This window comes from Myotis davidii, unplaced genomic scaffold (assembly GCF_000327345.1).
Source record: "Myotis davidii unplaced genomic scaffold, ASM32734v1 scaffold135, whole genome shotgun sequence".
NCBI classification, from domain to species: Eukaryota; Metazoa; Chordata; class Mammalia; order Chiroptera; family Vespertilionidae; genus Myotis; species Myotis davidii.
The window spans coordinates 559,510-576,534 of NW_006289813.1; the positions used below are offsets into that span (position 1 = coordinate 559,510).

At 36.0% G+C, this 17,025-nt stretch overlaps 2 protein-coding genes across 9 annotated transcripts in view; one reads left to right on the forward strand and one right to left on the reverse strand.

The window, feature by feature from the left end:
- RAD17 (RAD17 checkpoint clamp loader component) overlaps positions 1-17,025 on the reverse strand; it is a 29,055-nt gene that overhangs the window by 10,992 nt on the left and 1,038 nt on the right. For 2 of the 8 annotated variants that reach the window (XM_006762386.2, XM_006762389.2), the window contains exons 2-11: positions 15,155-15,258; positions 13,372-13,626; positions 12,802-12,885; positions 11,158-11,314; positions 7,328-7,464; positions 6,655-6,707; positions 6,444-6,569; positions 6,281-6,350; positions 4,295-4,406; positions 1,612-1,794 (exon numbers count right to left, since the gene is read on the reverse strand). In XM_006762386.2, the coding sequence (XP_006762449.1) occupies positions 1,612-1,794; positions 4,295-4,406; positions 6,281-6,350; positions 6,444-6,569; positions 6,655-6,707; positions 7,328-7,464; positions 11,158-11,314; positions 12,802-12,885; positions 13,372-13,626; positions 15,155-15,258 (1,281 nt within the window). Of the gene's footprint in view, positions 1-1,611; positions 1,795-4,294; positions 4,407-6,280; positions 6,351-6,443; positions 6,570-6,654; positions 6,708-7,327; positions 7,465-11,157; positions 11,315-12,801; positions 12,886-13,371; positions 13,627-15,154; positions 15,259-16,005; positions 16,012-16,734; positions 16,802-16,839; positions 16,897-16,950; positions 16,973-17,025 lie in introns of those variants that run through there. The other 6 variants (XM_015563039.1, XM_006762390.2, XM_006762388.2 and 3 more) reach the window with 6 other exon arrangements.
- The window catches only part of AK6 (adenylate kinase 6), a 14,546-nt gene continuing 14,410 nt past the window's right edge, over positions 16,890-17,025 (forward strand). The window contains exon 1 of the mRNA XM_006762385.2: positions 16,890-16,963. Within this exon, the coding sequence (XP_006762448.1) occupies positions 16,921-16,963 (43 nt within the window). The 5' untranslated portion in view covers positions 16,890-16,920. The remainder of the gene's footprint in view (positions 16,964-17,025) is intronic.

Here is a 17,025-nt window from a genome sequence, read left to right on the forward strand (position 1 = left end):
CGAGGAGGAAGAGTGGAAGGAAGAGAATCAGTGAATGGCCATTCGGCTCCAGAGGCCAGAGGAGCCAGAGACTAAGTGTCTTCATTTCCGCCTAAGTGATGCCTGTTTCATTTTCCTCAGGTGGCACGGAGGTTTCCATTTAGAAATCCCAATTTTTGATAAGAACGATTGATAGAAAGCAGGCATAAGAGGCATTCCCAGAGTTTTGTAGGAAGATAAAAAACAGTAGCTTGAAACAATAGGGTTTTTGGCAACCGGAAAACAGTCTCAAATAGTAACGGGAGTGATAGCATGAGGTTTCAGTGAATTATTTGCAACATTTTACAATTCACGGTTATTTGCAGCTATTTTACAAGAGATTTGGAAAACTGAGAGAATGTTGAGGATACTGTACACATAAGACTTTTTTATTGTTCGTCATGAACTATTTTTTATTATATAAAACTATTCTAAACTATAGCAATGATTCTTCTTTTAAAAATCTGTGTAAATGTTTTATAAAAATTGCACCAGATAGATTTAAAAAAATAAAAAAGAAGAAATCTCCACTGGCTGGTGGGGCTGTTGGCTGAGCATCATCATGCACCGAGAGGTCACTGGTTCAATTCCCTGTCACGGCATAGGTCCAGATTGCGGGCTCGATCCCTGGTGGGAGGCATGCAAGAGGTGGCTGATAGGTGTTTTTCTCTGTCTCTGTTCTGTTCCTCCCCGTCTCTCTAAAATCAATACAGCCCGGTTAGAGTGGCTCAGTGCTTGAACGGTGACCTATGAACCAGGAGGTCACAGTTCGATTCTTGGTCAGGGCACAATGACCAGATTACGGGCTTGATCCCCAGTAGGGGCGTGCAGGAGGCAGCCAATCAATGATTCTCATCACTGATGTTTCTATCTCTCTCTCTCTCCCTCCCTCTCCCTTCTTCTCTGAAATCAATATAAAATACATATATTTAAAATCAATATAAACATTAAAAAAATCTTAATTTCCTTCCTTTAGGATCATAGACTGAAAACTGCTATTTTCCACATAAAAGAATAGCAATTTGGGATTTTATTGAAAGAAGAGACAATTAGAGATGGGTAATGGGGGTAAAGAGGCTGAGAAGCAGCCATTAAAGACAAAAGAGGGTAAAGAATTATTAAAAAAAAAGAAGAAAAGGGAAAGGAAGAACATTTCTGGTTGGGGACAAAACTGCTAGTGAAGGGACCAGAGAAATGGAAGAGAATCCAAAGAAACCTGAAGCTACCTAGCAATTTGCTTAGGGCCCTGGTGGCCAGAGTTCAGTGCTAAGAGGACTTGGGCAACCAACGCTTGCCACTAAATGTCTAGATGGACTGATGTCTTACTTTCAGTAAACTGTAATTTTAAAGACTTACAGACATTAATATGGCCTGGAGTACTTCGTTTTTGTGTTTAATCCCACTCATATTCCAAAAATACTCTATCTGGATAAATACATTTTCCTGCATAGGCCTTGCCAAACAGCATCTGATCTAGTCCTAGTTCTTTGTTATAAAAGAACCAAACACATGACATTTAAAATTTTTTGGTATTTTACTTCAGTTATAAGAATAATATCTAACAAACTTTTAAAAATGTGTAAGTTTTCTTACTTTTGCAATATAGTATTTTCCCCAGAGCTCTGAAGAGAAAGAGAGAAACATCTTTTCCACCAATAGCTTGGACCTCTTGATTTTCAAAAACCTTATCAGATTTTTTTCGTCTTGATTTTGACAGCACAGCATCTGATTTTAATGAAGACATTCCTTTTTTCCTTGGGCATAAATTGTTCCTTCCTAAATAAGATACACCCAAGTGATAATATTTAAAATAAAAATAAAATATGAAAGCTAAAATTGAGAACACTTCAGATACAGTTATACTAAGTATTCTAATTAAGAAATATTTTTCTAATAAACAATAATTATAAAATATCTGAACTGAGTCAGAGTCCTCTTTGAGTTATTAAACTATTAAAACAGATTAAATGTCATTTAAAAGTATTTCATGACACATTTCAAATGTTCAGATACACAGATGACACATCCTATATAATAAAAGTGTAATATGCAAATTGACCGAACGGCAGAACAACGGGTCAGTGTGTGTGTGTGGGGACCCCGGCAAGCAGGTGTCACCAGGCCAACCAAGGCGCATGCCAGCGGGCAGAGGGAGGGGACAGCAATGGGATGGGGGGCGCGGGCAGTGGCAACCAGCAGCAGCAGGGCGATGGGGGCTGGTGCCATCCCCTGATTGCCCACCTGGTCGCCTCCCGCAGAGGGAGGCCACGGGCGGCATCAGCAGCAGGGCAATTTGGGGCAGGACCGCCCAGCACCATCCCCAAATAGGTCTGCTGGGGTTGCCTCCTGCAGAGGGAGGCCACGAGTGGTCGTGGCACAATTGGGGTTGGGGCCGGCCGCTCGTCAGCCCGCACCATCCCAATCGGCCTGCTAGTTGCCTCCCTCAGAGGGAAGCCAGACTGCGGCTTAGGCCCGCTTCCCCTAAGCCAGTGGTTCTCAACCTTCTGGCCCTTTAAATACAGTTCCTCATGTTGTGACCCAACCATAAAATTTTTCGTTGCTACTTCATACGTGTAATGTTGCTACTGTTATGAATCGTAATGTAAATATCTGATATGCAGGATGGTCTTAGGCAACCCCTGTGAAAGGGTCGTTCAATCGCCAAAGAGGTTGCAACCCACAGGTTGAGAACCGCTGCCCTAAGTTGTCAGTTGGATATTCCCTGAGGGCTCCCAGACTGCGAGAGGGCGCAGGCTGGGCTGAGGGACCCCCCTAGTTCACGAATTTTTGTGCACCGGGCCTCTAGTCCTTTAATATAGTCATATCCATACCACCTCGATTTCTCAGTGTTTTGTGCAAGGTACTATTCTTGGTACATAATATATATTAACTAATTTAATCCTCATAAAAACCTTATCAGGAAAAGAACTACTATTATACAGATAGAATAAATGAGGTATAAAGAATTGGTTATCATTTAGTAAGTGATTTGAATCCAGGCAGCCTGGTTCTGCAATCCATGCTTGATAACTAATCTTTATTATCTCTACTGATGTGGGCAGTCTCCAATTTTGAATATGTTTGTGTTCAAATCGTCGGGACAATTCTATTGTTTAAAACTCAAAATATATCATTTAAGAAAAGCAGCCTAGGATAGCAGAAAGAACCAAGATATGGGTTTGAATACTAATACTGTTTCTTTCATTAGGCTGATCTGAGAATTAAATAAAAAAAAACATATAATTGCTAATACAGTTCCTGATCTACTAAAAAAATTAATTTTCTTCCCTTTACAATTTCAGAGCTCAGAGCAATAATGTTAAAAGTGATAGTTAGGATCCCAGAGTGGCCCACTTCAGTCTTTTTAACACATAATTCCAGTAGTGAACCTAAAGACTATTTACCTTTAAGTTTCTACAGAAAGCAGAATTCTGTTTTCAGTTGTGTCAGGCTGCCTATTTTATTTCTCTACAGTTATTTTGAAAAACAAAGTTGTAAACCAGATGAACATGTTACACTTATGGGTAGAAATTAGTACTTCAGGTGGATTTTGAGAGCTCCAAAGATGGCTTTTAATTTCTTAAGGTCATTTCTGAATGTTAAGCATCAACATTTGTTCAATGTTTTCTGCTCCTGAAATATGACTACTGGAGTAAAAATGTAACACATTGCCATTAGTGGGGCTATCTCTATAATATCATAAGGCTATGCACCCCTTTTACATATCAGTAAAGGGAAACTAATTTGTTAAATACATCATATATATATTATTATGAAAGAAGTTCAAAACTAAACCCACATGAGCACAGTATTATTAAATTCCTTAACAGCTGGCCATTTATTGAGCCCTTATTATGTATCAAGCACTGGAATAAATACAAGTATTACTTTGCTTACTCTTCACAGAACTCGTGAGTTTTTGATATAAAAGGTGAGAAAATAGAGGCACAGAAAGATTTAGTCACCTGTAAGACTGTCACTGCTAAGTGGCAGAGCCAAGGTTTTCACCCAGGAAGTCAAAGGTAAAGTCGCAAACCACATAAATGAATTAGGTTTTGTCTCAGATGTACAGATACATATGATGACATATTCATAGGGGTCTGTGCATGCATGTATACACATATATTATGACATCGTCTCAATAAAAAAATAGTAAGTGGAAATAGGTATACATCAATTATAAGTTAAAATATGGTTAGTCTGATTTCATTTCATGAACAACTAAGAGAGAGCAGTCACCTATATCATGCTGTAAGAATATATCTTCCATAGTTACCTTTTGAAGAAGAAAACTGGAGGCTGTTGATTGCACTTCTGATATCACCAGAGCATCCTTGACAGAGCAACTCTAGAGAAGTTTTATCAGGGACGGCAGTATTTCCTCCATTCTGAAATGAGAAAATTAAAAATCTTAAATGGTTTCCTAAATAAAATAAAACACACAACCAAGAACTCCCTCTTTTTATAAATTAATGGAAGTACATTAGAATCTTTCAAATTTGAATTAAGGTGATAAAGTAGTATATTGATTACTTTTATAATTTCTTAATGTTTGATAAAATACTTAAAACTATAATTTGTAGTATGCTCATAGTAAAGAATGTATATTTTTTTAGAAAGATATAAAAAAAATCATGAGTAATCCAACCATACAGAACTAATCACATTTAACATTTGTATGTACTATTTTCTGATATGTGTACATTTATATATATGTATACATTTTATTGTGACTGACAATTGCTTGTTTTGTTTTAGCACAGTATATTGGAGTCAGAACAAATTTCAAATCTGTCTGACACTTAACAGTTGTGGGATATTATGCAAATTATTTGCCCAAAGCTCAGTTTCCTTACCTGTGAAGTAGAAATAATGTACCAATTTTATATGCTTATGACGAAGTTTAATAAGATAGTATGTAAACACTGCATAGTGACTGACACATATAAAGGGCTGAAGATATTTCTGCTGTTAGCATTATCATATAAGTTTATATCTTGTTATTTTTAACTTGGCATTTAATTGTATTGTCTTATGTCACTAAATATTCTCAAAACACTAATTAATGACATAATAGCTCAACTGTGTAACTGCTTCATTATTGTTGGACTCAGTTTGTTTATAATATTTCATTATGAAAAGTTATTTATTCAGTTAAGTGCTCTACACACATACATTATTTTAATATTCAAAACAACCCCTTCCTTGGAGATTTCCTTCAATTCCTGTGATCCCAGCAGAGCAAAAATAAATAAATAAATTATGTTTCATATAAGATCTAGAACCACGCTGCTAGAAGTTCCATCAATTTATTTTAACATCACCATGATTTGAAAAATAGAAAAAAATGATGCATTAAAAGTGACAGATGTTTTACAACCATGTTAATATGCCTAACACTATTCAACAGTATTCTTAAAAATGGTTACAGTGGCATAGTTATAATACTATATTATATATTTGAAAATTGCTAGGAGAGTCGATTTTAAATGTTCTCACCACAAAAAAGAAATGGTAATTACATGATGTGATGGAGGTGTTAGGTAATGCTATGGTGGTAAACATTCTGCAATACATAAGTGTATCAAATCAACACATTCTACTTCTTAAACTTATGCGATGTTATATCAATTATATCTCAATAAAGCTGGAAAAAAATGTTTGTGATGGTAAATTTTATTGTTTTTTACCACAATAATAAAAAGTGACCATGGCTAAAAGTATAGTTGTACTGTTAATGACTAATGTACCTAGATGCCAGTTAACAGTTTCTTGATTACAGACAATATTTAGAACACTAAAACAAAGGAAAATTGACCTAATGTGAAAGAGAAAGCTAAGTTTCAAAATAAAAACATTAAGGAGCTTTTAAATCAGTATTTCCTATATTTTCCAAAATGACATGCCTTATAAATGTAATAAAATTGTTAATTAGCCCTGATCGGTTTGGCTCAGTGGATAGAGCGTCGGCCTGCGGACTGAAGGGTCCCAGGTTCGATTCCGGTCAGGGGCATGTACCTTGGTTGCGGGCACATTCCCTTGTGCAGGAGGCAGCTGATCGATGTTTCTCTCTCATCGATGTTTCTAACTCTCTGTCCCTCTCCCTTCCTCTCTGTAAAAAATCAATAAAAAAAATTTAAAAAAATTGTTAATTATAAAATATGTGTCTCCCCATTCCTCAAGTTTACGTAATACCACTTAAGTTTGGTTTTATATAATTAGAATGTTAGAATCAAGTTAATCGTTTCTTAAAGACACTTACCTTCTTAGCTTCTATTGACACTATCCGATTAAGAAATTTCATCATAATTGTTGGTGCCACAGGGTTGAAACTGTCAAAGTTTTATAGGACAAGAAAATGGTTAAATGATTAATTTAAAATACAATGTGTATGTGAAAATTTTAAACAGAAATTTAATTCTTACCTAATGCTTGAGATAGCACACTCTTCTTGAATTTCTTTGGGAAACAGTAACCTTTGATTATTATCTCCACTGAGACTGTCAGAGATTATAAATATTAGAGGACATCGACCAATCTGTACATATTTCCTAAAATAACAAAATATAGCAATGTTGAAATTTAAGCCACTTACCCATTTAATTTGGAATTTTAGGAAACTTCACTGAAACTCACCTTAGAACTTCATGTAAAGTATGAGAATCTCGATAAAATTGGTTAGGTAAATCCTATTGAAAATACACAATAAATACTTGTTCAGTTTTATTCCCATGTAAATTTATGTTCAGATTTATATTTACCAAGACAGGAAAAAATGCTGTCTATTTAACATATTGTAGCCAGAACTTTTATAGAAAGAGAATATGAAATAGCTGATATACTCAACAGTAATGTCCACCAATGGGAAACTTAATTTTCACATTAAATTTCTTAGGGTCACTACTAGTTATAGTATTTTCACAAAGACATCATTTTCCAAATATTAATTTTGCTTTTCTGCACTTAAGCCATTAAATTTATTTTCATTTATTTTTTTTATTGCTTAAAGTATTACAAAGAGTATTACATATGTGTCCATTTTCCCCCCCGCCCTAGACAGTCCCCTAGCCTCCCCTATCTCCCAGTGTCTTATGTCCATTGGTTATTAAGCCATTAAATTTTTTAAGTCCATTCACCTATAGCTACTCTATTCAAATTCACTAAGTACGTTTTTAAGTTTCTATTATCAAGCCTTTATGTTATATTTTACCACTATTAATACTACGAAGAGTTAATGTCATTAACACAGAAGATATATCTTGCAACTGTTTACTCTATAGGTACTGCAGATTTCAAAAGTTGTACTTACTTCAACCAGAATTATCTTCTTATCAGTTCTTAGATCATCTCCAAGCATTTGTAGTTTGTTATATTTTGTTGCTCTTAGTAGAAACTCTTTAAAAACTGTTATCTGAGACTGGTAGGGAAATATATGGAAGCTTGATTCTGAAAGGAAACAACATATTTAACCCTTTTATTTTTAACAATTTATATATATACATCAATATTACACATATGTACATAATATATACATACTAGTGGCCCAGTGCACGAAATTCGTGCACATTGAAAGGGAATTAGAGTAACGTAATTTGGATTATCTAATATCAATAATATGTGAGCGTGAGGCAGTCCGTGTCTCTGAAATTCAATGACATGAATTTTAGCTATTACTTTGCCAAATAAATGGAATTTACAGATATCATTTAAAAGAGCATTCAGCTTAATATTAAAAACTCTGGCTACCAAGTCAGGTCTGTTCTCAACTTTTTGCCAGCTTTATAAATTGTTTGCAATATCTGCCCATTTGGGGTTGCATGGCATGGATATGAATAAATCAGGCTTGCCATAATTTGTTACAATTGCCATAGCATCCTGATATCGCTGCTGCATATTTCTGCGACTACCCTCAGAAGATGATGGAAGTATTATCATTTTACCAATCGGCACATTGTCATTTTCAGATCTAGATTTGAGATAATCCATCAAACCACTATATTTTTCAACTCTTAACTTAGATTGGTTTGCTTTGATGAAATTTATCCCATTGGCCTCCATTTTTGCATATGAATCCACGATAAACTGTTAATTTTCCTGTATTTAAAATAGGATTGAATGTGTCCCGCACAGAGAGATGAAATCCATAATACTAACTCGTGTCCTTACATTTTGTCTAGTGTTATTGTCAATTACACTGTTGTCTCTGAGTCTTAATGCAATATCTGTTCCCCAGCCTTGTTCACCATGTGGAAAAAGAATAGGATATGTCATTGCATCTAATGTAGGAAAGAGGGTATTGATTTGTTTCATTTTAGTGGCATTTGGATTATTGGGATCTGGTTTACAATGAATGAGCAAGTCCCTTTCAAAAGTAGGTTCTCCATCTTCGTTTCTGAGTATGACAGCAACCTCGGTTACACGGGGAGAATTATATCCACCTGGGTCACTGTAACGATCATATTTAATTGCCACTGTTACTTCTGTGGGAGCAATACCTTTTGCTGCTGCTTCAGATCGGGCTTCCTTTTCTACCTCATGTAGCATCTTGTATGATTTTGTTAATTCATTTATTTCATGCATAAGGTTGTTGATGTTGATCACGAGTCTTTCTGAGCAGCCCTGGTTTTCTGGCATTGCTAATCTTTTACTTGTAGCTTTGACTGTATCCAAAGTATAGAGTTGAGCAAACTTCTGAGAAACACCATCCAAAGGATGTAAAATTCCAGTATGGCCCATATCCTGATGGCGACACAATATTTGCACCCATGGAAGCAAAAGCAAAAGAACTATTTATGGAACGAATATTTTCCATGGAATTTTTACTGTCAGAATCTTCGTTTGTCATTAATCTTTTTAAATATGCTGGGTAATTTGGAAAATGTATATCATTTCAACAGACTTTCCCTTTGCTACAACATTGAGTAAACTTCCCATCAGATGGTTTTTCGTCAGAGAAATTTAGTGATAGGCAAAATTCACATCGAACAGTCATTCCACACTTATGTTCAAGAATTGCATCCTCATGTACTCCATTTTTGCTGAGAAGGCAGTTCCTACCAGTATTGGTAGAACTTGTTGATGACTGCTCTGTAGACATATTTTGTCAAGGCCACTGCCTTTTTTCAACATTTTCTGTCGATGACGCTGGTGTTTTTTGGTATCAGAGCGATGTTTTTCCAATAGCTGGCCTTCAGATACATTCTGTCGCAGGCGCCACCTTCTTTCAAGATCAGACGCACGCTGCTCTTAAGACATTTTCTGTCGATAACGCCAGCATCTTTTGGCTGCAGAGCTATGTTATATCAACGGTCTTTCTATAGACATAGTCCCACTTTTCTACTGTCACGGTCTGAGATGCAGGTGAATGAGAGTCCTGGCTGTCAGGCCACTGAGAGCTGTCTGACCAAAGGCTAATTCTGTGGGGGTGGGACTTCCTCCTCCCTGCTATCAGTTTCCACAGTTGTGATGAGGAAGCTGGGGTGACAGAGAGAGCCACACCTTCCAAGCCACCCTCTCTCTCGCTGTGCTCTATGTCCAGCAGCCTCCTGCTCTGCCAAGTCCTCCAAACCTCCCACTCTCCCACTCTGCTCTCTGCTGGCGAAGGTCCCGGGAGCCCATGGGCGTGGCTAGGCGCGGTCGGCCTCGCCTCCCGGGGCCGGTGAAGGTCCTGGGAGCCCGCGGCCACCATTGCCTCCCAGGGCGCTTGACACCTGCGTATGCAAATTAACCCACCACTTTATTGGATAATTTGCATAGTCACTAGGATTGGCTTGTGGGCGTGGCTTGTGGGCGTGGCTTGAGTGTAGCAGAGGGATGGATAATTTGCCTGTTTCTCTTTTATTATATAGGATACTCATTAAATTGCTGTGGGCCAAATATTGTTATAGTAAACTAAAATGTACTTGGTTCACTTTCTGCACATATGTACATACGTCGAAATGATGGAACTTTTTTTTTTAATAAATAATGGGAGATTGCGATGTAACCATGAAACGATGTACGTCGGGTCTGATGTAACCCAAGGACTGTCTGTAGACTGTTTTCTAATTAGGCAAAACTGTTCAAGTTTAAGATAGAATACTCATTTCAAAAGACAAGAGTCATCATGATACCACATGCGGGTGCGCACATACAGTGCGATTGAAACTTCGTGGCCCATTCGCAGAAGTTGGTATTTTGTGGAAGAGCCACACTCAAGGGGCCAAAGAGCCGCATGTGGCTCGAGAGCTGCAGTTTGCCGACCACTGGCCTAGGAGATTTCACTACCCCTAGTTTAGTTATAGTAACAATAAGAAAAACTATGAACGTTAAAAATGATTGTGCTGGAGTATCTAAACATACATGTAAATTTATTATGTAGCACATCTTTAAATTGGTATCATTATTTTTGGATATTTGTCTTAAGGCCTCCTTCCCAATTCCAAAGAAAATCTTTGACTTATCCTTTGATTTGATTCTCACAGGTATGATTTAAGTTCTCTACTCTTGTTTGGAGACAAGTTCTTTTAATACATCTTTTAAAAAATATGTATATTTTTATTGATTTCAGAGAGGAAGGGAGAGAGAGATAAAAACATCAATGATGAGAGAGAATCATTGATCAGCTGCCTCCTGCATGCCCCCTACTGGGTGTTGAGCCCTCAATCAAGAAAGAGGTCACAGTTGGATTCCAAGTTCAGGCCACATGCTGGGGTTGTGGGCACAATCCCCGAGTGTGGGGTGTGCAGGAGCCAGCCGATCAATGATTCTCTCTCATCACTGTTCGTCTCTCTCTCTCTCCTCCTTCCTCTCTGAAATCGTAACAATATATAAAAGGAAATACGTAAAAAGGAATCCCACCTTCCTCTAGTGGAGACGCCATTCCTTTCCTTCTCTTGAGATGACTTCTCTCTGTAAATGGGGAAGTATGGGAGAAAATGCACTCATATAGTTTCATTTGATTGCTACTCTGACTTTGTAAAGCAGTTGGTAGTGGTTAGATGCCAACCTAGGAGAGGCAATATACACCTTGTTCTCAAAAACATATACCAAAAGGATCTTAGGAATCTTAAGGATATATACAGTTAGGAAGTTTGTTTCAAATGTCTGTTTAGCACAGACTTTTCCCAGTACTTCCATTACCTTCACAGCAAACCTTACCATAATTAAATATCTCCTTGAAGTCATCTTTTAGGAAGTCTGATAAAACTGGATTAATCCACTCTTGTACTTGAATACCAAGCTCCTTTGAAAGTATTTTTATAGTTGTTGTTTTTCCACACCCAGGAGGCCCTGTTATTAATAAAATAGATCCACCCTAAAACCAAACACAAACATAAAGAATCAGATTCACTGAAATGCTAGAATATTATGTTTGAATTTTCTTTCTAAATATTAATTAATTCTGTAAGTATTTACTGACTATCTAGTATAAGCAGACTACATTTCACAATAATGCTAGCTGCAATAAACCAGCTTTAGATAAAATAAGATAAATTTATTTCCTGGACTTTAAGTGTAGCTTCTGGTAATGCTTCACTTTTTGCATTTATGCCCCTCCCAAGGACTACTTAGTAGCCAAATTAAAACAACTAAACTTCAACTAAATTAAGGAGGTAACATCTGAAACAAACATTTTTAGAGGTTACCTAAACTTACAAAATTCAATCTTAATACAGAACTCTTTGGATTATATTTTAATATTACACAAATACTAAATATTCTAATGGGAAGACCTCAGTTTGTACATCAGATTTTTAAAGAAATGTATACTAAGAAACGTATTTAGAAGATAGGACTCTAAAGAAAGACTAGAGATAATAGGTCCCAGGAATATTCCCTCATACAGTAAATCTGATTTAAAAAATCATTTCCTTTAATTTCAACTTTGAGATGAAGCAGTTAATGTTTCAAGTTGCCCCTAATGGAAACAGGCCCTCTTTTGAATCATGGTCTTTTCTATTTGGCTTTCGTATCTAAATCTTGGGTTTAGTGTTAAAATTACACAAACAGTCCGGCGAGAGTGGCTCAGTGGTTGAGCATCAACCTTGGTCAGGGCACATGCTCAGGTTGCAGGCTTAATACCCAGTGGGGGGCATGCAAGAGGCAGCTGATCATGATGTTTCTCTCTCATTGATATTTCTCTCTTTTTATCCTTCTTCCTTCCTCTCTCTCTAAAAATCAATAAAATATTAAAATAAAATAAAATCAATAAAGACAAAAAAACACACCACAGAACCAGACATATTTTCTGATATGATGCAATACAAAATAACACAACTTATAAAGTATTCTTACAAAACTTCGAATCCATGTATTAATCTACCATTCTATTTTTATGTTTGAGGAATTTCTAGATTAGAAAAGCTTACAAAGAGAGAGAGAATATTCTAGCTTGGGGGTTGAGAGTATTTGTGGTATTAGGAAGTGAAACAAAAAACATCAGTATAAATGAATGATGACTGTTTTAGGCTATATTTAGTACCAAAACTAATATGTAATTTGCCTGCTTGCTTCAATGTGAGAATATCTTATGTGCTAAATATACTAGCACCTGAATTGGTTTACTGTGCTTTATGTTGATGCCAGGACATAAGAGGGGAAAAGAGGTATAAGTACAGGGGAAAAGTCAATCTCAGAATCTTTTAGTGAGGCCAGAAGTAGTAAGGTCAGAAAGCTTTCTATAGCTAGCGATCTGGATTTATTTGAATAAATCATCATAAAAGTTTAACTTCTTAAAGCCACCTATAAGACAGAGAAACATTTGGTGTTAAATACTTAAAAATATATTTTTTATTTAATTACCTGTTTTGATTGCCTTTCTAAGACTTCAGCTTTTAACCATGTTTCAACTTCTTCAATTTTCTTTTTGTGTACAGCAAGTTCATGCTAAAAATGTCAAGTTTCAAATAAAACATTTTAACTCAAGGACTTTTGGTACATTAGCACAGATGAATCTAAACATTTTAAAAGTAGCACACAACTAACATGATATAGCAATAAAAAAGGTTGATTACACTTAATTTTTCTACCATTATAAAAAATCTGATCTTAACTGATACCATTATATAAAAATTTGGGGAAGGTTGGAGTTATACAATTTTTAAAAATTCTATAATACATTTTGGGAAGGGAATAAATAACAACAACAAAAATCCGATAAATTCTATGTTGGGGTTAAATTTAATCTGAGACGAATTACCAATGGTACAACTTCAGAATAATTTGACAAAATACTGAGCCTTGGGATATCTAAAATACCTGGAAATCATTACTTTTTTCTAATTCATTTAGAAAGACTCTATGAGTAATAATCTGAAAATGTACATCCCTTTCCTTTCTGAAATAAAATTATGTTTGCATGCTATTTAGTACCTGAGTTTCTGGTTTGTATTTATCCACCCATGGTTCATTTTCAGACAGACTTTCTTTTGAATTTTCTAGGCCATGTATCTGTTCTGAGGAAGACAATGTTCCTCTTTTTCTAGTTGGAAATCTGCTGCTTTCTAATGTGGAAGGCACGTTTTTTCTTCTATGACTTGAGTTATTCACACTTAATGATGTGGCAGTATTAGAGATGCTTCTATTCTCTGAAAAATCATCAAATGATGGATCTACCCAATCTGTTACCTGAAAAGAAATCATGTAAATACTATTACATTTTTAGCATCTATTCCCTATAATTGAACTGCTCTGTAAAAAAAAAAATTGTGTATTTGTAACATTTTTTTAAAAAGCTCACAAGTTAGCTCTTTAAATAAAACTGATTCCATATATATTTGTTATTTTTGCACTTTATAATAAGTGCAAATGCATAACTTGCCTTCTTGACCATGGTAATGATGAATACTATAAAAAGGAATACAGAATACAAATGTAATTTTTTATTAATGTAATCTTCCCAGGATAAAGAGTAGGCTGATTCTTTTAAAACTCATTTGTAGGGCTGAAACCTAAATATTTAAATTACCTATCAAAAAGAAGCAAAACAAAACAGAGAAATAAAATATTACTTAACCATGTACAAAGTGAGAAGAATAATACTTCTTCCTTAACCAGGTTAACATATAACATTTCATACATCAAAATAATCCCTATTATCTTTAAGACTTTGTGAAGATAATAATCTAAGAATCCTGATACTATAAATAATTTATAATTATGACATGAATATATTCACTCTTTTAAAGGGAGAGGTTTAGGAATATTATCAATAGTGGATAAAGAAATGAAAACCTCTGGGAAAATTTTCAGTCATAACTACTTGATTCCTTTCCCCCTCTTCAAAAGACTCACTATTACTTCACTTTTGGCCACTTTCTTATATAGTCCAGAGTACATTAAAAAAATATCTCTTATTAGTATAGTAGTTCTTTTGATAGCAATTCTGATCTACATGTTAGTTATACATTTTATAGTTTTATTTCTTACATAAATGTGGACTCCAGTTTACTCAAGAAAAGAGAAGGAGAAAAGGCCAAGTAACATAATTTATTTAAGATCAAAGATAAATCAGGCGTGGCCTGTGTGGCTCAGTGGTTGAGCAGTGACCTATGAGCCAGGAGGTCACAGCTGAATTCCTGATCAGGGCACGTGCCCTGGTTGCGGCTCCACCTCCAGGAGGGGGCATGCAGGAGGCAACTGATCAATGATTCTCACCATTGATGTTTCTCTCTCTCTCTCTCTCTCTCTCTCCCTTTCTGAAATGAATAAAAATATATTTTTTTAAAAAGATAAATCAGACCAAAAACTAGGAAAATAGCTATTCTGCGTATGAGTATCATATTGTCTGACCTTCACCTACTCTACCTTCTAACTTTGCTGAGAACTAACTCACTAAACCATATGATTTCTAAGAGGCAGGGCCTGTTGTTAAACTTTAACACCAACTACAACTCATATGTTTATTTTTTACTGCTCTTCCATTCTAGAATGGTTAGCCTTTTCTTTGTGACTGGGATTATAATTTTTTTTCTTCAAAATTAAGGTTGTACTTTCAGTGTCCAGTTGTTTCACAACTTATTAGACTTTTTAGATCACTAATTACAACAGATACTGAGCACCATCACATTGATACAGTAATAAACCACTGAGAACATGTACAAAAAATGTAATTATCTTTGGGTAATTATTACATGACCATTTCAGTGTAGCATACCTTTGTGGAAGATACTTTTTGTCTAAGAAAAGTTTTTGACATTATAAACTTTGATAGTTCCCATCCGTAGTGTACAACTGGTAGTACACTGAAGTATAATTCACCTGGGGGGGGGGAAATTTATCAATTAAGACAAACTGTAAGAAAGGTAATATATAAGATATAATCAACAGGATATTAAAGCTCAAGACCAGTGAAAGAGAACACAGTATAAACACAGGTGAAGCAAGTATCAAAATACTAAAATAAAATTTAATTTTAATGACTATAACCTGTGCCAAATAATCTATTTATGGTGTTATATGTGGAAAATATTTCATTCTGGCCAGGTAGCTCAGTTGTCACCATATGCCACGGTTGTGGGTTCTATCCCCTTCAGAGCACATACAAGAATCAACCAATGGCCCTACCGGTGTGGCTCAGTGGTTGAACCTTGACCTAAGAACCAGGTCACGTTTGGATTCCCTACCAGGCACATGCCCTGGTTTGGAGATGGAGCCCCAGTAGGGGGTGTGCAGGAGGCAGCAATCTATGATTCTTTCTCATCATTGATGTTTCTATAGCTCCCTCTCCCTTCCTCTCTGAAATCAATAAAAACATTTTTTTAAAAGAATCAATCCATAAATAAGTGAAACAAGTTGATGTTTTTCTCCCTTTCTCTCTTTCTAAAAAAAAAAAAAATCAATAAAAGTATTTCATATGAACTCAATAATTAAAGAAAAAAGAAAAATCATGTATGTGTGTACAGACCTTTTGTCATTAAGAAAAACTAAGCAATTTTATTTGTGCAGTTTTTATACAGAAAATGAAAATTTCCCTCATTTTAAATTACACTTGCAGCTTTTTACTACCAAAATTAAAAAAAAATACAATGAATTCAAATTTTTCACTTTAGACCAGTGGTTCTCAACCTGTGGGTCGCCAACCTGTGGATCGTGACCCCTTTGGGGGTCAAACGACCCTTTCACAGGGGTCGCCTAAGGCCATCAGAAAACACATATATAATTACATATTGTTCTTGTGATTAATCACTATGCTTTAATTATGTTCAATTTGTAACAATGAAAATACATCCTGCATATCAGATATTTACATTACGATTAATAACAGTAGCAAAATTACAGTTATGAAGTAGCAACAAAAATAATTTTATGGTTGGGGGTCACCACAACATAAGGAACTGTATTTAAGGGTCGCGGCATTAGGAAGGTTGAGAACCACTGCTTTAGACAAAGACTTTAAATCTAACTGTAAATTTTTCCTGTAATTCTATTATTTGAACACATTAGGAAATTTTTTGGCAGCACTGTTTTCGGCCTTTCAGAATTCTTCACTACTTATACAAACTAGTAAACTCACCAATTTTTAGTTAGCCGGGAGGAAAGTTTTTTTTAAGGTCTATAAACTTATAAATTGGAAGGTATATTGGACTCTTTTATAGCTGAAGGCACACATTATGTGTGAATACTTCCACACACAAGAAAACAAATCGCACACATACACATACAGATCATTCACGATTAGAGAGGTTTTTGCTTTGGAGTTTGAAAGAGGTGCATAGGTGGTGGGGAAAAAAACACCTATTTGAGCAAAGACTGGTATAGTTGGCAGGTCGCGATAAAAGGCGCAGACTGTAGCCACGGTCAGGACGCTAGTTGTTCTTTGAAAACTAGACAGACAATCACCTCCTTTCCAAAGCAGGTAACTGTCCCTGATGATGCCACGCTCCTGAAATGAGACGTCAGAGGTAGCGGAGACCTTGGAGAATGTTCCTAGCCGCCCCACCACCACCCTACCTACTGCACGGGGGTAAGCAGCTCGCTCGGCCGCGCAACGTCCGGCTGCTACCGGCGGAGCGCCGACACGGGCTC